The 25,288-nt window shown below is 44.5% G+C and overlaps 1 protein-coding gene across 1 annotated transcript in view; it reads left to right on the top strand.

Annotated features, from left to right (window-relative positions):
* slc4a4a (solute carrier family 4 member 4a) overlaps positions 1-21,251 on the top strand; it is a 50,704-nt gene extending 29,453 nt beyond the window's left edge. The window contains exons 7-24 of the mRNA XM_080852406.1: positions 1,071-1,228; positions 1,498-1,585; positions 1,955-2,109; positions 5,358-5,471; positions 5,888-6,062; positions 6,891-7,024; positions 7,409-7,772; positions 11,821-12,006; positions 12,730-12,843; positions 13,564-13,725; positions 15,194-15,372; positions 15,940-16,012; positions 16,234-16,302; positions 17,509-17,682; positions 18,018-18,182; positions 19,024-19,111; positions 19,995-20,074; positions 21,158-21,251. Of these exons, the coding sequence (XP_080708532.1) occupies positions 1,071-1,228; positions 1,498-1,585; positions 1,955-2,109; positions 5,358-5,471; positions 5,888-6,062; positions 6,891-7,024; positions 7,409-7,772; positions 11,821-12,006; positions 12,730-12,843; positions 13,564-13,725; positions 15,194-15,372; positions 15,940-16,012; positions 16,234-16,302; positions 17,509-17,682; positions 18,018-18,182; positions 19,024-19,111; positions 19,995-20,038 (2,442 nt within the window). The 3' untranslated portion in view covers positions 20,039-20,074; positions 21,158-21,251. The remainder of the gene's footprint in view (positions 1-1,070; positions 1,229-1,497; positions 1,586-1,954; positions 2,110-5,357; positions 5,472-5,887; positions 6,063-6,890; positions 7,025-7,408; positions 7,773-11,820; positions 12,007-12,729; positions 12,844-13,563; positions 13,726-15,193; positions 15,373-15,939; positions 16,013-16,233; positions 16,303-17,508; positions 17,683-18,017; positions 18,183-19,023; positions 19,112-19,994; positions 20,075-21,157) is intronic.
* The last annotated feature ends 4,037 nt before the right edge of the window (positions 21,252-25,288 follow it).

The raw sequence follows: 25,288 nt of genomic DNA, 5'->3' as shown, positions 1-25,288 counted from the left end.
CCCTTTGGGCCATGTGACCCCCCGAGTCAAGCTGGAGGGAGGAGGCAGCCGGGCCAGCACAGCTGTAGTTGTTACCCCGGGCAGCGGTTCGCCCTTGGCCCCCGCGGGGTGAATGTTTTCCACTGTGGGCTGGAGTGACCCTCAGAAGCGTTAATGAGTAACAGAACGCCTCTCATTGCTCTACCACCGCTAGTTTATGACGGCTCGTTAATTGATCGGGCAGCCAAGCTTTGAAGTCCATTTCAAGTATTTGTTTTCATTAATGACATGGTCGTTTAGGTTGGCCCCGGTTGACTTTGATGATGTGATCATATTGAGTTCATTCACTTCTGCTAGCCGCTGTCACTTGTAGTAAGGAGGCTCAGAACCAGTAATGCAGTTCACTGTGGGGGGGGATTTGATCTTATAGCAAATCACTGCAAGCATACTGAGCTGTACAGCCACTGGGTCTCACACTCTCACACTGAGCTTGTGTTTGCCTTTAGTGGATGGAAAGGGGGTTAGCACAGTCTAATACACTATGTGTTTCAAATGAAGCAGTATCTATCATTTCAGTTTAGTTAGTTTAGCAACATGGTCCATACTTGCCTAAGTGGTAATTGCTGTTGTGCTGTTCTAAAACAAACCTTCAAGGCATTATCGGACTCCTACCTACAGCATTAAAGCAGAGATAAATGATCTGGGGCAGTTGGTGTCTGCCTATAAACTTTATGTATGGACTTTGAAGGGAGTCCACTTCAGTAGGTAGGTTAATACCCTCTTCTTGGAAGTCTGGCCTTGAATCCATCACTGGAGATAAAAGAAACTTTAGCCCAGAGACACGCGGGGAAAGGGCGTTACCCATGGTTTCGGCCTTTAAGTGAGTGAGTTATGCTGGGACTATGGTGGTCATGATTCACAGCCATGTTCCCCAGACAGACCTGTCCTAGCCAGTCTAGACTGCCCCGCTTCAGGGGCCGTGAACTGTCCACACCTGCTTTGCCTTTCATGCTGTTCAAGACTGGGAAGATTTACAGAGCTATTCTCCTCCTTCGTGTGTGTGTCTTGTGTTTTACGCACGGCGGCTCTAGTTGAAGAACAAGTTCATGAAGAAGTTGCCCAGGGATGCTGAGGCCTCCAACGTGCTGGTCGGGGAGGTGGACTTCCTGGACGCTCCATTTGTGGCCTTTGTGCGTCTGCAGCAGGCTGTCATGCTGGGAGCCCTGACTGAAGTCCCTGTTCCTACAAGGTGAAAACCATGCTTCAAAATACACGCATGTGACTCCCTTAAAACACTACATCTTTATGACTTTAAACATCTTTTTAGATGTAGGTATAACGTTTTTGTCAGTACCTAAATAACTCTTGGTAGAGCAGTCCGTTGCCATTTTGGAAAATGTAAGTGTGAATAGTTCACCATTATGATATATATATAATATATGGTACAAACAGGATATATTGCACATGAGCAGAAATGCATCAGCATGTCACAACTGCAGTCTTCTGTCTCCTGAACAGGTTCTTGTTCATCCTCCTTGGTCCCAAAGGCAAAGCGAGGTCGTACCATGAAATCGGGAGAGCCATTGCCACTCTCATGTCTGACGAGGTGTGTTTTAAAAGACATGAAAATCAGCATTAATTTTCTATCTGTCTGTCTGTCTGTCTCTCTCTCTCTCTCTCTCTCTCTCTCTCTCATTCGCCTTTTCTCATTCTTTTTGTTTGTCTCTGTCATTTTGTGGCGCTCACTGTCTTTGTGTCTCTTACACACACCCTTTTTACCTTCCTGTATATCTGTCCACACACACACACACTTTTGCTTTTACCAGGACTGTAGTTCCTTGCTGTCTGTCCATTACATACGTTTCTGCCGGATGCCATGCCATACATGCTCCACACTAGTCAATGTTCTCTAACATGATGTGTGGTGATCTCCTGCAGTCAGGCTTGCTCTCTAAATGTCCTCCTCGTAATCAAGGTCTTCCACGACATTGCATACAAAGCCAAGGATAGGCAGGATCTGTTGGCCGGCATCGACGAGTTCCTCGACGAGGTCATTGTTCTCCCACCTGGAGAGTGGGACCCTGCCATCAGGATAGAGCCTCCAAAGTCTTTGCCTTCTTCAGACAAGAGGTTTGGGCAAAACACAGATACACCTGTCATCATAATAATAATAAAGTGTCAATGTGTTGTTTGAGTCAAGTTTTCACATTGGCTTGAAGTTAGGCTCTGCCCATTCTTACTTTAGTTTAAAGGTTATCTGCATTTGACTGACAGCAGGCCTAACATGAGGCATGGGGAGCTATTTAAAGTTTGTCTTACTCTAAGTAGCCAGTGAAACGCGTGCAAGGCCAGTGCACCCTTGATTTAAGCGGGCTGGTTGAAGCGGAAGGAAAGAGGGAGATGAAAAAGGAGGAGAGAGGGATAGAGAAGAAGGGTAGCACTTAATTAGATGAGCCATGTCAAGGGTTTTTGGCTTCAGGTGAAATGACAGTAGGCTGTCGCATCTGCATGCCAGTCAATCTGTGAGTGGACTGCGGGCTCTTAAGTAGTAGCACTCTCTCCTTTTCTCTATCTCTCTGTCTCTGTCTCTGTCGCTCTCTCTCACTCTCATTCACACACAGTCACATTTACAATCACTACACTCAAGCTCTTGGACTGCCATCTCTCCCATGCTTTAACAGTCTCACTTTGCTCCACATAAACGTAACACTTGCCCTCCAGTGTTTCCGGTGAAGTGAATGGGATTGCGCTGCATTAGTCCTGCTAAATACAGCACACATTCTGTGTGAAGGCCGGACTGAATATGAACATGTCTACATGGCCAGCAGCGTTTTAAGTGTTTGGTGACAAGTCCCTCATAGCTCTGAGTGTCTTACTCTTACCTCAGAGTAGCCTTTTAGTAGGTGAATCCACATGGCCTGATTGGGTTCCACTGAATCTACAGTGTCAACATGACTGGTGGAGCTGCTGTGACGACCCTGCCTTTTTTGAGTGCTAGGCTGGCTGCTTGTGTGTGTGTTTGTGTTGCAGATGACCAGCAGGTGTGGTTGGCTCGTTAGTCATTGAGAACACCTGGGACTGGTGTTCCCTGTGACTACAAAAGCACCTCCCACAGGTGCCAAGGGAGGCTTGAGACAGAGATCCAGAGAGAGAGAGAGAATGGGGAAACCTTGCTCCCCAGGCTCTGCTCGAAGCCATCCTCCTTCTTTGTATAGTTGCTAATAAATTAACACTATTTTGGCTTTTAAACTCTGTTGGACTCTGTTATTTGTCATGTTTGAGAGCCGGACATGACAAGATGGGGGCTCGTCTCGTGCTGAATCCGCCTGTTAATGTGAGCATAGACATATATAGAATGTGAGTACTAGTTGCTCATTTGTTTTGTGAATTGGATGTCGCAGTGGTGACGTCACGGAAAAAGTTCATTTGTTTGTGAATTGGATGTCGCGGTGGTGACGTCACGGAGTAAATTCGCACTTTCCTCTCAGCGGAAAAGTTTGTCTGTGAGGACGCAGTGTTTTGTATCGTGGGTGATTGGAGGCAACATTCTACCGCTGTGCTCGACGACAGTAGGTACGTAAGTGTTGACTGCTGCACTGATAGTATGTTGAGTGTCAAATGTGTGTTCCTGGTGAGTGAGGAGTAGTGGCGTGGTCCTTAGGATCTCGCCTAAAAGGGGGGTAGTGTTGTGGTGAAGACGGTCAGAGCATTCGTCTCGGGTGCGCTCCGTGGCTCAAGCGGAGTTGCCAGGTAATGGTCGCTCTTGTTTGTCTGTCGGGCTTGCGCTTAATAACCCACCGTCATTAGCCACATGAAGAGCTAGGTTTATGTAGTTAGGTAGTTGGGCTAGTTAGGTAGTTAGAGGGACACACGTTGCGCTGCAGTTGTATTTGGGCAGTCTTGCTTGCTTTTTGTTCTGCGTTGTGCGCAGTGGTTATTATTATTAAAATGCCGTCCATAGAGGATTTTGTTACGGCTCCATCGCATGAAGCTTTGGACCAATTCTTAAATGATCAGTTGCTCAAATTAGCTGAACGATATGAATTGCACATGTCGAGTAGTTTTTCTAAGGATAAAAGTAAGGCAGTGTCTGTGTATCAGGCCTGCTGGGATGTAAGAGAGTCTGTGTATCAGGCAAGTAAGGCAGTGTCTGTGTATCAGGCCTGCTGGGATGTAAGAGAGTCTGTGTATCAGGCAAGTAAGGCAGTGTCTGTGTATCAGGCCTGCTGGGATGTAAGAGAGTCTGTGTATCAGGCAAGTAAGGCAGTGTCTGTGTATCAGGCCTGCTGGGATGTAAGAGAGTCTGTGTATCAGGCAAGTAAGGCAGTGTCTGTGTATCAGGCCTGCTGGGATGTAAGAGAGTCTGTGAATCAGGCAAGTAAGGCAGTGTCTGTGTATCAGGCCTGCTGGGATGTAAGAGAGTCTGTGAATCAGGCAAGTAAGGCAGTGTCTGTGTATCAGGCCTGCTGGGATGTAAGAGAGTCTGTGTATCAGGCAAGTAAGGCAGTGTCTGTATCAGGCCTGCTGGGATGTAAGAGAATGTCTGTGCATTAGGCATGTGGGTGTGAAAAGTAGTGTCTGTGATTCAGGCATGTTAGGTTGACTCAGGCCCTGTTTTGTAGTTCTGGATTGCTTTGTGACATTTTAAACCTGTGTGTTATTAACCTCTCCTCTTCCGTATGCAGCTAAAAGGAGCCCGAGGTTGAGGGAGTGTTGCTGCAGGTGGTATGTTCCTTTTTAAAATTGTTTGTATCTCGGGGTTCCTGTTAGGACCCCGTTCTTATGGGGGAGGGTGTGACGACCCTGCCTTTTTTGAGTGCTAGGCTGGCTGCTTGTGTGTGTGTTTGTGTTGCAGATGACCAGCAGGTGTGGTTGGCTCGTTAGTCATTGAGAACACCTGGGACTGGTGTTCCCTGTGACTACAAAAGCACCTCCCACAGGTGCCAAGGGAGGCTTGAGACAGAGATCCAGAGAGAGAGAGAGAATGGGGAAACCTTGCTCCCCAGGCTCTGCTCGAAGCCATCCTCCTTCTTTGTATAGTTGCTAATAAATTAACACTATTTTGGCTTTTAAACTCTGTTGGACTCTGTTATTTGTCATGTTTGAGAGCCGGACATGACACTGCCCACACAGAACAGGGCCGAAGTTTCAGTTTACTCCTTTACATGCTTCCAATGTGTGCTTTAATTATCATTACTTTGGTTTGAATGGGATTGCCATTCTTACCATTTTATGAAGCGTAACTGTTCTCCCCTCAATTATGCTAACATGGGGTTCTATTTGAGTTTCAGTCGGCGTGAATGTGATTTTTTTTGTAGCATTATATAAAATGACGTTGAGCATTTTGAACACAACTATGTTGGCGTTTGTGCGTTCAGGAAGAACATGTACGCTGGAGGGGACAACATGCACATGAACGGTGACACGCCTCATGAAGGGGGTCACGGCGGAGGGGGACACGCAGTGGGCGATGAGCTGAAGAAGACCGGGAGGTAAGACACCACCCCCCCCCCCCCCCCCAAACTAAATATCAGCCCCCCATATTTTAGCCTATGAACCCTTGTCCACATCAAATTGTGTTACTTCACAATAGACATGTCCTTGAGCTATACGAACGATCGGCACAGTGTCCATTAAGGTCCGGATTTCTAACTTATAATTCCAAGCGAGTTTTTTCTAAATGATGACGAGGCCTATTTTACTCTCACACTCTCGCTGTCTCTGCGCAGACAGGTCAGCAGTTTTAAACAAACATTGCAGTCTGTTCTGGATGTAGTGTCCTTAAATCACAATGAACATACATCACCGCACTTGCACATGGCCATTTCGGATTTGCGTTTAATTGCACAATGTGTCAAAATTGTCCTTGCTTGTCAGCCGTGTCCATTCTCTTAATGTTTTCCCTCAGGTTTTGCGGTGGCCTTATACTTGACATCAAGCGGAAAGCTCCATTTTTCGCCAGCGACTTCTACGACGCGATACACATCCAATCGCTGTCGGCTATTTTATTCATTTACCTGGGGACTGTGACCAACGCCATCACGTTTGGGGGCTTGCTGGGAGACGCCACTGAAAATATGCAGGTGGGTTAACAGCTTTTGGCACTGTCAATGTTTTATGTGCAAACAATGTGTGAGTAGAGCGTCATTTAGAGGGAGGGTTGGAGCACACACACCCCCACCCCCAGTACAAAAACACGTGCTTTTGTTTGTGGTTGTTTATGTCTGGTGTTATTTATTTATTTATTTGAACTGAATTATGCCCGTATAATGGCTGGAAAAATATTATGTGGGAATTGCAAACACATTTATTACCATTATATATTTATGATATACTTACTTACTAAATATATACTTTATGACATTGTACTTATAACCTATTGCCAAAAATGTTCAGAAATGTACAGTATAAAGATGCTGTGAAGCATAAAACCAGAGTGGCAGAGAGACCTTTCTAAAAGCCAAACTGTGGCTTTAGTGTCTGTGTGTGTGAAAGTGCGTGTTGCCCTCTTTGAAACTGGGGTGGCGTGTGCCATGACAGGCAGTGGCTGGCAGCAGCGTCGGCTGAGTGGCAGCAGGGTGTCAATGGAGGGAGCAGATGCCCCTGCCGCCTAAGCTCCTGTGGGGCAGGAAGCCAACTGCCCCTGCTTCCGGGTTACCCTGCTGATGACTGCCCACTGGGAGTGGGAGAAAGAGGGGAGAACAAGGGGGGGTGGGGCAGGCTCACATCTCAGTGTGTGTGTGTGTGTGAGAGAGAGTGTGTATGTGTGTGTGTGTGTGTGTGTGTGTGTTTGTGTTTGCCTGTCTGCATGTATTTATGTCTTCCTGTCTGTCTTCCTGTCACGTGAGCGTGTGTATATGACTTGTTTGTGCGTGAGATGAATGCTCATGTGTTGACGTCTTGGTTGGCAGGGCGTGCTGGAGAGCTTCCTGGGCACAGCGGTCTCTGGAGCAGTCTTCTGCCTGCTCGCTGGCCAACCTCTCACCATCCTCAGCAGTACAGGCCCCGTGCTGGTGTTCGAGAGGTTGCTCTTCAACTTCAGCAAGTATGGCTCTGTTCACCACTTCATCTCTGTTCACCTGTTCCCTCTCTGCTCTCCTGTTCATCTAGGCTTTCGTATTTATCTTTCATCAATCTCAGAATAATGAAAGAATACTGGTAGTGTTAACACCATTTTACTCAATGTTAGCTAACCTGAATGTGGCCCACAGATACCAGTAGATCTACTGTAATATGTGGGCCACATTCAGGTTGTATATAATATAATATAAATGACATGAAACAAATATATCAAAATAATATTTACATATTTAAATACAGCAACATGTCTCAACAGGCAATTGGGTGGCTGTTGTCATAAGCACTGTATTTAATGAATCAACTCCACTAAAGGACATTTGGTGCATTTGTCTTGTTTCCCCTCACACAGGGACAATCAGTTTGACTATCTGGAATTCCGGCTGTGGATCGGCTTGTGGTCAGCCTTCTTCTGCCTGGTCCTGGTGGCGACGGATGCCAGCTTCCTGGTGCAGTACTTCACGCGCTTCACCGAGGAGGGCTTCTCCTCGCTCATCAGCTTCATCTTCATCTACGACGCCTTCAAGAAGATGCTGAAGCTGGCCCACCACTACCCCATCGACTCCGACTACAGGGTCGACCTTGTGACGCAGTACGACTGCATGTGTATGGCGCCCACCCTAGGTAAGGAGCCGTGTGCTTTGTGCCACGCTGTCACATGTCATCTGTGTGAAAGTGTCAACTGCTTTTTTTTTTTGCATGGTTTGGTCCCAAGTGTGTGTGTGTGTGTGTGTGTGTGTGTGTGTGTGTGTGTGTGTGTGTGTGTGTGTGTGTGTGTGTGTGTGTGTGTGTGTGTGTGTGTGTGTGTGTGTGTGTGTGTGTGTGTGTGTGTGTGTGTGTGTGTGTGTGTGTGTGTGTGTGTGTGTGTGTGTGTGTGTGTGTGTGTGTGTGTGTGTGTGTGTGTGTGTGTGTGTGTGTGTGTTCTTGTTCATGGCTGAACACACCTTATATGCTTCACCTTGGACCTACCATAGCACATGAAAAAGTTGCAGAGCAGGCAGAATGGTCAGTTGGAGCGTCTGGTGAGCAGGCCATGCTCAGTGAAGCACACAGGGTGGGTCATCTCACCCTACCATTTCAACCTGCAGCACTGATGTGATGATGGGACAAGAGAGGGCTGCACTGGACTCAAGCATTATTGTGTGCATGTCCAGGCCAAAGGGAATTACACTGAAACCCCTAGGGTGGTGAGGTTGCATGATGAGGAGGTGTAGTGTGGAGTGGCTTCTCGTGACATTAAAAGTGAATTGTGTCCACGCACACTTAACAGTACCCCTCCAGTGTTTCCGGTGAAGTGAATGGGGCGGCTCCGCATTAGTCCTGCTAAGTACAGCACACATTCTGTGTGAAGAATATGAATATGTAGACATGGCCAGCGGAGCCTAAGTGTTTGGTGACAAGTCTCCCACAACTCTTGAGTATCTAACTGTTACCTCAGAGTAGCCTATTAGTAGTCGAATCCACCTAGCCTGTTGACTTAGCCTGCTTTGGGTTCCACTGAATCTACAGTGTCCCCCCCAACTGTGGATGTCCATTATTGGTGCTAAATATAGATGAGGAGGAGGAGGCTGGGGTGATGTTTGAAGGTCACGTCGACACATTGAGTGGTCTGTAAACGTTTTTCAGCGCACTAGCTGGATTAGATTGGTTCTCTTGTTTGCAATTAGGAAATTCAATAAATGTGTTTTGTGTTTATGTGTTTTTTAGTGTGTGATTTCTTACATTTAAACAGATTTGTTTAATGTCACATTCTGGGTGCTGTCTGGAAAGCTTTGTGACATTCAATTTTATAGCTGGTCAATAATTCATCTGGACCACATTAAATGTTGATACTTCATTGAGGCTCCGGCCCCTGAGTAAAAGCGCTATTTTAAAATCATTTACTCATCCCCATTTGGGGCGCTCCACGGTGAGCATGGTTTCTGAACGCGGGCAAGAACTTTCTGTGCTTGCAGAGTGGGGGCGCTATTGTCACGACCTTGTGCTGTTTTTTTTAAGTAAACCCTGATATCCCACTCATCAAGTTTCCATCATTCAGACTAATCCATTGCTGATAGCCCAAACCCCGGAGTCATGAGTTGAATGGTGCGGTTCTGGAAAAGAATGCGGACCTGTCTTTTGCTCTGTTAGAGTAGCAACTCCCTCTCTGTTGTTTTTTCGTCCTCACTTTGTCCTCTTTGGCGTCAGCACCACATGGCAGGAGGTCAGACACGACGCAAAGAGATGAGTGACGCTCTCTCTTCCCCTGGACACTTTCTGTCCTTGTGTGTGTGTGTGCGTGTGTGTGTGTGTGTGTGTGTGTGTGTGTGTGTGTGTGTGTGTGTGTGTGTGTGTGTGTGTGTGTGTGTGTGTGTGTGTGTGTGTGTGTGTGTGTCTGCAGCCACAGCACATTTGGCTGAGGACGGGCCCAACCGTACGTCAGCGTGTGCTCACAACAAGCCAGGAGCTATCAAATCTCAAATGACAAAACACAGCCCAATGTGGCCCCAGGTTTTGGTGCATTCATCACGTCAGGGGTGCTCACAGTGTTCCTATTTAACCGGTTACTATAACATCAGTAGCCGTTCATAAGAGTGCCCACAGTGTTATGTCAATATATCATCTGCCTATGTGATTTCACTGGTTCAGTTCACTAAGTATAGGTTGCTTCAAGGAAAATCCTCAAAAACTCCACTGTTGGTTTAGTATCGAGCTCCACTGCTGGAGCTCTTCCCATCTCAACACTCGGCGCTTGCACTGCCATGGCTGACTGGAAACCAAGCCCAGCGTTGCTGAGGAGAGGACCAAGGGAAGAGACTCAGATGGGATGTTTTTAATGATGTGCTCTGAGATCACCATGGGCCCAGTCCCCCTTGTGACTCTGTCTGACTGTGTTCACACCCTTCCCTCTTCCCTGCCAGCCCCACTGGGCGCAGTGGTGATGCCAGCCCCCCCTCATGGTGCTATGAGCATGGTGTGCCCTCCTGCGGTTGTGTGTAAGCGGGGTGAGTGTTAGGTGACTCAGCAGGTGGTGAGGAGGAGCAGGGAGCAGGGAGCAGAGAGATGACGTGTGTGTGTGTGTGTGTGCGTGCGTGCGTGCGTGCGTGTGTGTGTGTGTGTGTGTGTGTGTGTGTGTGTGTGTGTGTGTGTGTGTGTGTGTGTGTGTGTGTGTGTGTGTGTCCCACTCATGAAGTCATGTTATGCTGCAGGCTACAGACAGATAATGAGAGAGACCTTCCACCAGCACACACATACACCATGATGACATCCGGGGTAAAACAGTCCCCATTGCCCCTCACCCATCTCTTAACTACGTGGAGCAGACGGAGACGGTTGGGGGGGGGAGAATTAGTCCCTGTCATCCTCCCACCCCCTCTGTCATAAGGCTCTTTAGGGATTACTTCAGGGCAGAGGAAGTCATCAGGTCGAGCGCTCTGGGCTACCTCTCATGCCAAGCGACATGCAACACACACACACACACACACAAACACACACAAACACACACACACACACACACACACACACACACACACACACACACACATACACAGAGACACTCTCAGACACACACTCACATCCTCACAGCTTGAGATGGGTTATCTTAATGGGATCATTTTCTCCAAAGCTGGAAATGACAGCCAGGGGGGTCAGGGACGCTTATTTAGAGCTTCATTAACTATGAGTCATGACAAACATTAAAAAAATCCAGGTTGGAATGGAATGACAATGTGAGTTAGAATGTGAATTACAATGTGAATTAAAACAAGCTATGTGTTGGTTGTTTCAGATAACAGCTCAGGATTACTGACGGACACAGTGGATGGAATTGAATGGTCATTGTACAATATCACTGACATGGTAAGTACCGACTAGTTATTCGACAGCATCACTGACATGGTAGGTACCAACTAGTTATTATACAACATCACTGACATGGTAGGTACCGACTAGTTATTCTACAACATCACTGACATGGTAGGCACCGACTAGTTATTCTACAACATCACTGACATGGTAGGCACCGACTAGTTATTCTACAACATCACTGACATGGTAGGCACCTGCCCAGACTGTAATGCCTTGTGATGTGACAGATAAGAACTTTTATACCTGTGAGACATTCAATTATAAATTATGCCCCTTTTTAAAAACTCCCCTCTTGTTCAGCTTTTACTTCGTCAAACAGAAGCAGTAGCTGCCCTTTCTGTCGGTGAAACCTCAGTACCCCGCTCACAGCATATCAGAGTATTGTCTGAGGCCCATCCCTGTTCCCTGCCCTCTGGCTATCACCACCAAACTCCTGGTGATGCCAGAGGTTTGTCCACAGAAAATAATGCGCTGCGCGCCGACAAAAAAAAGGTCACAATGACAATAGCCTCATTCACGTCCCGTCTTCAATTTGGGTTCGCTGAAACGTAATGCCCAAACACAATCCAATGCCAGCATCTTGGTAAGCTCTCTCAATGGAAGCTCAGGCACTGTCAGGCACCTATTGTGCTCAGGCCACAGAGAGAGTTCAGTGTGCTGGTGTGGAGTTCACTGCTGTGGTGAAATCAGAATGCGAGCAAAGAACAAACAAGGCATTTTCAGCGTTATAGTTACAAGAGTTATAGTTTCTGAAGTTATATTCCCTTTAAGTATGAAATGATCAAATCACTTTCTAGATCTAATGCTTCCACAGGGTCCCATAGGCAGTCTGCTGTTTTAATATTGTATGTACTCCACGGAAAAGTGTGTCACTGAGCATGTATGTGTGTGTGTGTTTGTGTGTGTCCCTCTCCCCAGCCCCTGAACACCACGTGGTCGTCTATGACACGCTCTGAGTGTCTCAAGTACAAGGGCGAGCTGGTGGGAAAGGCCTGTGAATTTGTGCCCGACATTGCGCTCATGTCCGTCATCCTGTTCCTCGGCACCTATACCTGCTCCATGGTTCTGAAGAAGTTCAAGTTCAGCCCCTTCTTTCCCACCACTGTGAGTCAAGACCGTCAGGGCGTCCCACAGTGCACTTTGATTGCTAGCCAGTAAAATACAAAAAGACTCTGGGGTCATTGTCATATTTAGAAGTTTACATTATGTTTATTGTAGGTAGGTACAAAATTGTAGAATAAATAAGGAGTTTTTGCCAGCTGAAAGATCACGTACACAGGCAGCATGTGTGAGTTTACCAATCCCTCTATCAAATTAATTAGTTAAAGTGGCAGTGATTGTGTAAATGAACAGTACTTTAAAGCATAGTTAGTTGGAATTGGCTGGCTGAAAAGAAGCACAGCCTGAATGCCCCAGAGAGATGTGTGCCGTCTGATATTGCCTGAGGAAAATGAAGAGGCCAGGCTTGGAGACGGGTCATTGAAAGGGAACTGGCCACAGGGTTTCTTGTAGTCATATGTGGTGTGCTTCTTTTATTCTCACACAGTATTGCACACAAACCTCTCCCCCTGAGGATGTATGTTTGAGTATTCAGTATTCAGTCTTGAGTTATACATTAGATTTTAGGGTTATCTATAGGGTTGCCTGTGAAAACCTGTCAGTAGCCGTCAATTAGCAGCTCAAATATGAATCTATACTGTGGCAAGTATTCATGTAGTCAAGCATTTATGTCATTAAGACCAATGTACCAATGTTATTCAGACTCACTATATAGTAAGTACCATAAACATATGCCATTGACACATATGCCTCCCCTCCCTGGCTCAGGTGAGGAAGCTGATCAGTGACTTTGCCATCATCCTGGCCATCCTGATCTTTGTGGGGGTTGACGCCCTGGTGGGAGTGGACACGCCAAAGCTCCTTGTGCCTACTGAATTTAAGGTAGGCCTCCCTCAACCCACCCTTCATTTGCATAATGGATTCCACTTCCTTTTGTTTTTAATGCCCGCTGCGTTCGTTCACTCAATGTTTCATGAACACATCAATAATAGAGATGCAACATGGCGAGGCCTCTGTCCACTAACGAATGTGTTTCATAAACCATCACCATTTTGGGTAATGGACATTTACATGTATTATCACTACTGTAGATGCAGATTATTTAACAGAGCTCTAACTCCATTTTCCAATTGGATTGGTTGTTCTTTCCATGTCTTATTAGTGTTACAACACTTCTGTTTTTACCTACTTTTTTATGAATTAGGAGACACTTTTACTATACTTTCAGACAATGCATTATCACAACTGTCCTAGATATATTGCTCATCTCTATGGGGTGGGTTTATATGCATCAGTGCCATGTCTATCAGTGAATATGTTGGTTTATCTATGTTTGTGTGTCATTCGTGTGTGTGTGTGTGTGTGTGTGTGTGTGTGTGTGTGTGTGTGTGTGTGTGTGTGTGTGTGTGTGTGTGTGTGTGTGTAAATGTGCAGTTTGTGTGTGTGTACAGCACATTAGCAGCATACGTGGTTGTGTGGTTGTGTATGTGTGTGTGTCTGTGTGTGTGTGTGTGTGTGTGTGTGTGTGTGTGTGCAAGCTCTTCCTCTTCCTGCTGTTTAATCCATACCCCTCTCTTGCTCTGCCAAACCTCGACCCCGCAGCCCACCAGTCCCAACCGCGGCTGGTTTGTGCCTCCGTTCGGGGGCAATCCCTGGTGGGTGTACCTGGCGTCGGCGCTGCCCGCCCTGCTCGTCACCATCCTGCTCTTCATGGACCAGCAGATAACCGCAGTCATCGTCAACCGCAAAGAGCACAAGCTGAAGGTGGGGCTCAGCGTGCTGACACCTAGAATTGGGCGAAGGGGTCTAGGGGAAGGAGAGGTGTTGGTGGGGTGCTGGCATGGGGTTGGCACAGCGCTTGGCACCGATGCCCGGATGCTTTAGCACGCATGGTTAGAAGCACTCATGGGGCGCAGGAAAGACATGCTGGCCTGGAGCGAGAACTGCACTCCCCTCACCAGGCGAAATGGATATTTATAGACAGTCTGTGTGCCCTAGTAGTGAATGGAGAGACAGGGGGGTGGTATTTGCCTCACGGCCTGCAGGATGTGACTAAGGCTGCCGGCTTAAAAGCAGAAATAGCCTTTTATTGTAACACATTGTGTTTTATTACATCACATGAGTGTCATGGAATGATGGCAGTGGTGAAAGAACAGTGGGATGGTGAAAGAACAGTGGGATGACGGTCTCACTGAAACATTTAAGCATACTTTTTTTTAGACTTCATGGAAATGAAATCAATTAGTATGTCCATTTCGAGATGTCAGGAACATAGCATCAGCAGCAGTGGAGCAGAGGTATGATGAGAGGAAATGTTGTATCAGGAGGAAGATCCATTGCTTTCAGATATAGCAAACTACAGCAAAGATGTGCCCACTTTTCCTCTTCTTCTTGGGTATTCAGCTCACTGAGCTGTGGTTGTGAGGAATATGTTCCAATAAATTTGGCTTTATGGGGGCTTCAGGAGACTCATCTGACCTCGTGCCTCAGCTATTTGTCTAGATGTGCTCTCGGTATCAATGGGCCGTGAAGTAAAACACAATAGGCTCCTACAGACAGGCGAAACAGAGATGACCCCGTCACTGGCCCTCAGGGATGAAAGGCTAAGAATAATAATCTCTGACAATTTTGGTGTCTTTAGACCTTAATAACATCCAATCACACTGATGTACCTCCGTCAGTCCACTTAAGCTGTCAGCAGCTTATGATTTAAGTTTTTATTTTATTATCTTATTTTAAGGTATTAGATATTTGTGATAAGACAGACACCCATATTGGTAATTCTTTGAATGAATCAGGCATCCACTTGATGCTTTCAGTGTATTCATACAGAAAGGGGTTATGAGGCAGTCATAATGCCTTAAATGGAGTACATCCTTACAAGTGTTTAGCTTACAGAACATTGTAATGCTCTTTTACTTTATAGCTTATAATCAAATGCGTTAGAAGAAACATTTACATGTTCTTATGGTGCAGGTACCATCAGTAATCACTTATGACAGGGAATATATACTTAAACATAACGAGCCATTGCACATAACCATTGCAGTGTTGCTTAGGTTTTTGGGGTATTTGAAGAGCATCGTGAACTCATCATTAACCTGTATGAATGCACTTTTAATGCAAGCTGGCATCTTCAAGTGTTTCACATGTATTTCAGCGTACTATGTCATTTAATATGCACCTGGTATCGAAAGGCCTGACCCCTCAGTGATGTTCTCCCTCCTCGCAGAAAGGAGCGGGCTATCACCTGGACCTGTTCTGGGTGGCGATACTCATGATCGTGTGCTCCTTCATGGGCCTGCCCTGGTACGTGGCTGCCACCGTCATCTCCATCGCCCACATCGACAGCTTGAAGATGGAGACGGAGACCTCCGCGCCAGGGGAGCAGCCTAAGTTCCTGGGAGTCAGGTAAAGTGGTAGTAACACGGTAGGGTTCGTAGGACCAGCCACACATTCAGTGAAAAAGCTGGTTAAACAGAGACAGAGTGCCCTAATGTAGGGACCAGCATGAAAAAGTCTTACACAACTCAAATACACTACTCGCTTGTTAGCGGAGCACAGCAAAAACGTGGAGGTTTGTTATTCATGTTGTATATTGTATGTGCACCACTATTTTGCCCTGGTATTGCCCCGCCGTGGTAAATGACTCTTAAGTGGTGATGTTATTTGCTGATGGGCACGCTGGGAGGTTTGTGTTCCAAACACAGCTTGTTTGGTTAGCGTCAGGTGGCCCGTATTGCTGCAGCTGTAAGCTGAGTCAACACAAATACTTGGAGACCAGGCAGCTTCGCAAAAAAAAAAAAACCCGGCCCCCACACATAGCAAAGGGGCCCCATGGCTTAGATGTTAGATGGAAAACACAAATCCAATAACCTTGTTTATTGCGTTGAGAATCCTGGCTGTCTGAAAGTGTTCACCATACAGCTGTGTGTGAAAAGATGAAATTCATAACATGCCTTTTTTTTTGTCTGATAGGGAGCAGCGTGTCACTGGAGTGTGTGTCTTCATCCTCACTGGCCTGTCCGTTCTGATGTCCCCCATCCTCAAGGTAGTGGCAGTCTTAGTCTGGTATCATTTTAATCTTTCTTTTAGCCATGAACTGAAACAGCAACTGTAGATCTGCAGAACATGTAGACTAGACTATACGGCTTCTCTGATGTCATGTCATTTAGTAGTACTTGAAAGTTCTCACTCGTTTGGAAGGGAATTTGAAGGAGATTCAATAGAGTTGTTATTCATGCCTGTTGTGTTCTTCTCTGTGGCCTGTAGTTCATCCCCATGCCTGTACTGTACGGAGTTTTCCTCTACATGGGTGTGGCCTCCCTCAACGGGGTACAGGTGGGTCTTTTGTTTTTTTCCGGCGAGTCATCACTAAGCACACGGACATCACCCTGCCCTCTGGTTACCGCCAGAGAAAAAGACTATGCCTTCTGTCCCCAAACACTCCCTCTCCCTGCAAATCACCCCGCCCGTGGGAAAACTTTGTGGCATGTGAAAAAAAGAGAGAGGAAAAAGACGTTATCCAGTGGAGGTACTTGACACCAGCTGATTCTCCACCTGGCCAAATCCCCCTGTTGTTGTCAGGAAGCTTTGATTTGATTCCAGACCAGCTCAAAGAAGCTTCGTCCCGTAGAGATTTTCTGCCTGTAGGGAGCCATCCTGCGGCCATCCTTCTTTGGAAAACTGTTAGTAAACAGGAACAGTAAAAACCTGATATCTGTAATTTGTCAGTAACAATAGATCAGTACTTTATAGCCAATGCAAGTAAGTGGAAAAAGTAAGTGACAATGGACCTTATTCAGGAAGAGATATACAAACAAATGTTCTCGTAGTTTTGCTTGCATCCGAGATTTTTTTCTTATTTTGTTAGATTCAGCAATTTTTTTTTTTAATGTTTGCTCTTCTTGTGGGCTGACGAATTACGGTCCTAAGACTGTAAAACCCCTCTGAATGGCTTACATACTGTTCTTAGTTGTTTTGGCCATCTATGCCTTACGCAGAGGCCGCGTTTTAAGAGATTGAACCTGCATGTGGGCATGTAACATTTGCTGTTGTGCCAGGTGAGCAATTGCACATGGCACAACACCTGCCCTTATATAGTGCTTAGGGCGGGTTGGCTTTGCTAAAACCAAACAATTGGCCACGCGCATCCAACTTATGATCAAGCGGGATTCACCACTCAGCACACCAGGGTACGAGCAGATTTTGATGGTAAAGAACATTCGGTCCATCTGGAGTGGATTAAAAAAAAATATATGAATTTGAAGACAATGTTGCTGCCCAGTGTTCCTCAAACAGGTAATCCAGATTTGTGTTTTGGTTGTTCTCAACTCTGCATTGTATTTCTTACACTCAAGACTCAAATGAGGAAAGGCTCGAATATAACTGAACAGTCGTTAACTTGAATATTCGTTCAACTAAATATACGTTCCACCCTTTAGTCACTCAAATGCTGTATTTTGAGAAACCGTTGTATGTTATTAAAACATGACATGCCGGGTCACATTACCTGATATCCTGTCTTGTGTCCACAATGTTGTGTAGTTCATGGACCGTCTGAAGCTGCTCCTCATGCCAGCCAAGCACCAGCCGGACCTCATCTACCTGCGGCATGTCCCCCTGCGCAAGGTGCATCTCTTCACCTTTCTCCAGCTGCTCTGCCTGGCTGCCCTCTGGATCCTCAAGTCCACAGTGGCAGCCATCATCTTCCCTGTCATGGTGAGTAGCTGCACGGTCAGCTCAGGATGCATAAAGCAGCTGTGTGAAGACCGATTCTGCAGAACCCCCTCACAATATCCAGACAGTCTACATTGCTTGATAACAGTCTTCCTTAAAAAATCCAGTAATAATTCAGATTGTGCAAAACAGATTCTTTACTTTACACACACATCTTGAGGGATAATGATATTTATAGAAAGGAAATGGACAGTGTAGATAAATAGACTGTACTGGTCAACACTAAACTAGCAGACTAACTCAGCAGCAGCAAAACAGCAGTATGTGGAGCTTTGTCAATGATGTGATGAAATGTAATGATTTTTGTCCTCCTCCAGATTCTGGCCCTGGTTGCAGTGAGGAAAGCCATGGACTTCCTCTTCTCACAACAAGAACTCAGCTACCTGGACGATGTCATACCTGAGAAGGACAAGAAGAAGAGGGAAGACGAGAAGAAAAAGAAGAAGAAGAAGAGGGGAAGCATAGACAGTGATGTTGAGGATGTAAGTCCTTTCAAAATGTGATATTAAGGATGTACGTCCTTTTTAATGCTTCTCTTCATACTTATTGACCCATGGCACATATCCAACCGTAGTAGTTATCTGAAATTGTGGTAGTCAGATAGGTAAGTAGTCAGATAGATATATAGATAGGTAGATACTTTATTGATCCCAAAAAGAAGTCTAGGATTTTAACAGAATGTCACAAGCAGGGGTTTAGTTGTTTGTTAGTATGTAGTCTTCCTCTAATTCTGTACCTCTACATTGGACATAACATGGTTGTAATTCATGGTTCCATCATGGCAGTGAGAACTGGCAGAGTTGTCTCTGACTTCACCTGGCGCTAACAGTCACAGGGCCTGGGACTCTGTGTCATTCCAGGACCTCTCTCTCAGTCGGACTGCCAGTATAGTCTAGTCTACATGTTCCGCGGACGTTATTTAGCAGCTCTCATTCCAGGGCCTCTCTCTCAGTCGGACTGTTTCTCATAATGCAGCAGCTCTCCTCTGCAGAGTTCAGGGAGGGGGACTGAGAGAGAGCTGTGATCAGCATTACCCAGCATAACTGTCACACTGAATCAGGAGTCACATTAACCCCCCCCAAAAAAAGTTCCTAAAAGTTGTCCCTGGGACGTAATGGTTATCTATAGTTTCAAACAGCAGGCTGTATTGATTTAATGACCTATCATTCTCACATTGGCTACAGTGCGCTGTAGCTAATGCCGATCCTAATTTCACGTACATTTTATACACGTTATTTATTATACAAGTTCTATACACATTATATGTCATGTAATCACTCAAGCGATGGCAGTGAATCATGTGACTGTTTCCCTCTCGTACAGTCTGACTACCCCTTCAATGAGAAAGTCCCCAGCATTAAAATCCCCATGGATATGATGGAGCAGGAGCCCTTCTTAGGTGATAAAGACAGTGAGTAGACTGGACCGGCACCGCACCCAGTGGGCCCCTGGGTGACTATGATGTGTTCCTGGGTCAGCCGCCGTGGCTTCTGGGGTTTGGACTGCACCTCTGTCTGTCTTCTCGGCTTCGTTCTGTTCTTCCTCCGGTTCCGTTCATTCTGCATGGCACGAACTAACCTCTCTTTTTACCTCTCTCTCTCTCTTTCTCCTTCTAAAGTCCTTCTGAAGGATGGATGATGGAGAGATGGAGCACATTCTTTAATTCATTTTTCCTCTTCCTAACTATCTTTATTTTTGGCATCCACTCTTATCCTGCTTGGCTGGTTTCCACATCCCCTAACTCTTAACTTGTTTTTCTTTTCTCTACTTCCATTTCCAAGACAAAAGTTTAACATCTTCTTTGCTTTTATGGGCTTTGTCTGTGTCTGTGTTCCAGACTGTTATGTATTACTTTTAATGCTTCCGTCTTTTGCAGTAACATGCATGTGTTATATCTTAAGAAGCATTAAATGGTTGTTAGCAAATGAAAACAGACCTGCATTTGTTATCAAACATACTTCACACTAACACATGTGGTCGTTAAAGAAATTCTAAATAATCATTAATGCAAATAAAATCACAACCACTTCACTCTTTGTTTAATATGAATTACCTACACATAACTACCTTCGTATGTAAACAAAAGAGAATAGAAATGCTTAATAAGAGGTGTTATGGTGTTTGATGTGATGACGGTTGTCTTTTGATGTGCCAATGAGCATGTTGCTGAAGCTGATCTTTGTGTGGGATGCTGCCCCAGCCTTTGCTTCACAAAAAGGTGCTGTGAGTGTGGGACTGGACACCTAGTCATGTGTGGGATAATCTGAGGTCATATGTCTGCTTCTTTTCCAAAGGAGAAAAGTCCCCTGAATTCCTTGATCGGCACACCTCCTGTTGAGAGGAAATACTACTACCAGGCCAACTCAATGACAAGGTATTGCCAGCCCAGTGATATTCGTTTGCTGTGGTGTGTGCGTGTTTGTGTGTGTGTGTGTGTGTGTGTGTGTGTGTGTGTGAGCATATTTTGTCATGTGCACGCATGTATGAATGTTCACATTTGTGTGCACAAGAAAGTATTTTTTGTGTGCAGAGAGAGAATGTGCATCCAAGCATGCCCATAGTGTGTCTTTGTTTGTGTGTGTGTGTCTGTCTGTCTGTGTGTGTGTGTGTGTGTGTGTGTGTGTGTGTGTGTGTGTGTGTGTGTGTGTGTGTGTGTGTGTGTGTGTGTGTGTGTGTGTGTGTGTGTGTGTGTGTGTGTGTGTGTGTGTGTGTGTGTGTGTGTGTGTGTGTGTGTGTGTGTGTGTGTGTGTGTGTGTGTGTGTGTGTGTACTGATGGGTATATCCTCCTGCATGACTGGTCACGCTGTGAGGTGGATGTCTTCAGTCTGAGGAGGCCCACGCCTCAGGCCTGTCTTTTAGGGCAGAGGGCAGCAGGCAGACACGGAGACGGGAGTCTGGAGAGGCTCCAGTACAGACTGCTGCTCTTAATTATGGCCGACATTCCCACACAGCAAACACAGAGGGAAGCGCTTCACCACCTAGCTAAGACAGATAGAGAATTGATATTGAAATCTTGACACCAACAGTCAAGATCATTTGAGTGATGCCAGTGAAGATGCGGTGAGTGAATAGAAAAAGCTTAGCTCAAAAGGTTCTCCAGATATCCTATGATGGTTTGAAACACCTTTTCATCTGGCCTGTTTCCTGTCCCCTGACATTGTGGTCACCACACACTTGTAATCTTACCTCGAGGCATCGTAGCACAGACAGAGACCAAAGTATCCAGAAAAGCATTGACTACTCTGAGTCAGCTCCTTCGTAGTGGTTGGATAGACGGCCATAGTGACTAAAATTACATTTTGGTAGAAATGAACCGCCTCAATCTGTTTCCTTGCATCCAGGAAACTTGCGCATTTAGTTTCACTGAATAACCTGTAAGGGATCGTAGAGCTCATTCATACAATGCTGTTCTCTTCTGACAAGCTTCTCTGACTCAAATCTGTCCTCTGCTCCACAGTCCTGAAAGACTTCCATTAAACGTGCCTCAGATAAGAATAGACATGCACCCGGATGACGACGACGACATCTTCTGGAAAAGAAGGGGCTCGGAGACGTCCCTTTAGCCCCTCACCCCCTCATGCCGTCGAAGTGACACAATCACCCAACCTTTGAACATTCACACCAGTGGACCAAACCCCCTCCTGTTAGTTTTCAATGAAAACAAAGGCAACAACAACAACAACAACAAATTAACTAGGAATGGAAAAACTGATAGAAATTTTATTTACGTGTGTCTGTCATTGCGTAAGTCCCGAAAGAGAGAGAGGAAAGAAGAATGTCTTTTTGGATTGGACAAGACAAAAGCAGTACATCTTCCTGGAGGTGGCTTCCTGCATGATGTGGTCACTGTGAAATGTCGTCAGTGAGAGAGAGAGAGAGAGAGAGAGAGAGAGAGAGAGAGAGAGAGAGAGAGAGAGAGAGAGAGAGAGAGAGTGAGAGAGAGAGAGAGAGAGAGTGAGAGAGAGAGAGAAAGAGAGAGAGAGAGAGAACAGTATTTGTCTTCAACTTACTTAAGCACTCTACTTCTAACTACTATGCAAATCCAGCCTGCTATTTTCTGTCTAAGAGAGATGTCCTCTCGAGTCCCTTCAATGCTGACCGTCCATAATGCTCACTGTCTAATACTTTAGCTTTTTATACTGTTTTTCATCTTGACCAATTCCTCTCCCCCGTTTTTATATAAGGAACTACTGTAACTGTGTCTTTCTTTTCCTGTAGCAGGAAAAATAATATCTATAAATATATATATATATATATATATATACATATATATATATATATATATATATATTGTAGTTCTACCTCTTATTTTAGGTGGCAGGCATTCTGTAAAGAAAATAATTAATTATAAATATTGATTTTGTTTTTCCTTTTGATATTTACAAAAGCATGGGATAAAAATGGTGTTAATATTCTTTGTGTATACTATAGAGCACTTCTAGATCAGCGGAGGACATCTGACTGAGTGATTAACACATATGTGTGACAGAGATAGTAATATGATTTCAGTCTGTTATTGATAACATTTAAATGATGTGTAAATGGCATTGCAGCTGATTTTATAGCTCTTACCAATGCCTCACAAATGGAATATATTGTAACTCGTGATTGTCCCTAAATAAGGAAAGGTCCTGATATTTCTTTGGTGTGAACATGTGATTTTAAGGGAATATATATATATTCAAAATATTTGGCTGCGGGAATTTGTCATTTAAATGTGATCCATTTTGCACAAAAGTGACTTTCCCATTCGTGTCTCTTGATTACTGCAAACATTCTGTAGGCCGTAGGCGCTCTTGACTTGTGTAGACGATAAAGTGAACAATGCCATGTTTACTCAGAGTACTAGAACTGCTTGTACGGCACAGAAAATGAGGTACCTAAGTGGCTTAAATGTTAATGAACTACAAGAACACCAGATCAGTTGAAACTGAGTTGTTTTTGTGGCTCAAACTCAAACGACTCACGACATTGTGCATTAACAGGATGGGACAGAGACCAGTAGAGAGAGAGAAAAAAAGAAAACAATGGTGTAGATGTCTTTTTTCAGGTTTCTTTTTTTAACTTGCTGTTAAGGTGTTGTTTCATGAGCATAGAATACAAAACTGGAATTGTGCACTTGCAAAGAACATCCCCTTTTTGTTACAAAAAGGAGACAAAAAAAAGTTTGATATTAGCCACAAGAGCAAGTTTTAAGCAGGAAACAAGGCACTGTGAAGAGATGTGCATGTGTTAAGGCAGATGTCCTGACGTTATTGAGCCTTGTTTGATCTTGTCCTATACATCCGTATTGTTCCTTGAAATATCTTTTTTTCATTACTTTTTTTCATGTGCTTCATTTTTTTCTTGATCTCTTTTTCTGTTCAAAAATCTGTAGATCTGTACAAATGTTGTTATAATAGCTGATGTATTTTTTCTTTTTCAAAATCAACTTCTCTTAACCTTGTAAGTATATGAATGCATTTTTAACTTATATTTGGGGGTATATTCATGGGGATAGCTGATTTAATCAAAAGTATCTACAGTGTTAATGCATGGCAAATAAATTCTAGTGTATTTAACCATGGCAGTATTCATTTTAGTGTGTCTGAAAACTGAAACATTTGTAATCACATTTTGTGACCTTTTTAGAACAAACACACAGTGGTGATTATTCTAGAATTTATATTTTTCAAATGAAATGAATATTAAAAATAAACTGAATTTATTCAATGTCTACTCTATTACCCTCTCAAATGATTGCAGTATTATGTGAGTGTTTATGTATGTATGTGGTATGTGGTATGTGTGTGTGTGTGTGTGTGTATGTGTGTGTGTGTGTGTGTGCGTGTGTGTGTGTGTGTGTGTGTGCGTGTGTGTGTGTGTGTGTGTGTGTGTGTGTGTGTGTGTGTGTGTGTGTGTGTGTGTGTGTGTGTCTGTGTCTCTGTGTCTGTGTCTGTGTGTGTGTCTGTTTGTGACAGAGAGAGGGATAAAAACAGCGTATGTGGATGAGAGAGTGGGGGAGAAACAGAGAGAGTGAATGTGTCTGTTTGGGTGGGTGGTTAGATGAGTTGTGTGTGTGTGTGTGTGCGTGTTTGTGTGTCTGTGTGTGTGTCTGTGTCTGTGTGTGACAGAGAGAGGGATAGAAACAGCGTATGTGCCTGTGGATGAGAGAGTGGGGGAGAAACAGAGAGAGTGAATGTGTGTGTTTGGGTGGGTGGTTAGATGGGTTGTGTGTGTGTGTGCACATACTGTGACACAGATGTCCATGGTATGCATAACACTGACCTAACAAATGGGTCTGGGACTTACATGCTGTATCTACTCTAAATATGGAGCTCAAGTCACTTTATTGATTTTGTACTACTTTAAATTGCATTACACTTCACAGCACTACATGTTTTAATATATCTGATGACTCCTAGACTTTGTGCAGCAATCTCATCTAATCTGCCATAATGACCTTAGAATTGAGGCACGTATCCTCAAATATGCATAAACATAACATAAACACATAGAGTAGAGAGGAAATGATCCAGAGAGATTGTATGTCATACGTATAGAGCAGGCTTTATGCCCTCGTATAGCATAATATATGTATATATATACAGTACATTGATCATGAAACTCATATAACATACTATACATAAATGAATAATAAAATGGAAGATGTTTAATTATAAGGGTGATATTAGTTGACTTGAGTTGATCAGTTGACTGATTAGTTGCCAGTCTGTTACAACAACACAACTACTAGGATTTCTACTGCTAATCATGATTCAGGAGAACATGTAACGTTCTATTGATTGATTGATTTGTAGTGCTTTATGATATGAATGGGGTTGTTGGCATTCACGTTGCCACTGTTTTTTCAGTTTGTCATTTTTATTTTCTTTGAGTGGGTCATTTCTAAAGGTCTGCAACCATCTGCTGTTTGTCTATTGTCCAGTAAGGTGTTGTTGACTATAAAAACTATTGTTTTTGACTACGCAATCCATGTGGTACAAAACTGTATGTTGAAGAATGTTGTGGCTGCTGTACATGAAGAGCTGAAGTGGTCAGAGGATTTTTTTGTGTAAGAGTCTAAACACCATAGATTATGGATTGCACCAACAGCGCCATCTTGTGTTCACTTGTAACACACAGCCAGCCAGCCAGCCTCCTCTCATTATCGATTTTGTCTATTCTGTTTGTCTTTCACACATGAAAATGTACAAAACAGAACCCATCATTTAATTACAATGTATACATCTAGACATTTTATGTTTATACATAAATTATCTCCTTACACCCTCCCTTTTAGAAGTTTTGTGAAGGTGACTTTGTCTTTGTTAATCTTGGGACATTTAGGACAAAGAGTTTGGAGGTTGTTCCTGGGATCTGTTGAAGCCGTTCTCTCGCCCTGGGAATATTGGAGTCTCTTCTACCTCAATTTCTTTCAGAACACGTCTTGAACACAACTTTTCTGTTTCAAATATGCTGTCATTTTGGATGTCTGTGGTTTTATAGTCTTATTATAGTATTAAACATACTGGTTCATGGTTAGCCAATGCTTGTTCATTTCTATGGATCTGGAGAACCCATACTCAGTGTCTAACCCGCTTAATTT

Source organism: Sprattus sprattus, assembly GCF_963457725.1.
Source record: "Sprattus sprattus genome assembly, chromosome: 15".
Taxonomy (NCBI): Eukaryota; Metazoa; Chordata; class Actinopteri; order Clupeiformes; family Clupeidae; genus Sprattus; species Sprattus sprattus.
The sequence above is the reverse complement of the archived record's forward strand: the minus strand, read 5'-3'. Positions and strand labels throughout refer to the sequence as shown.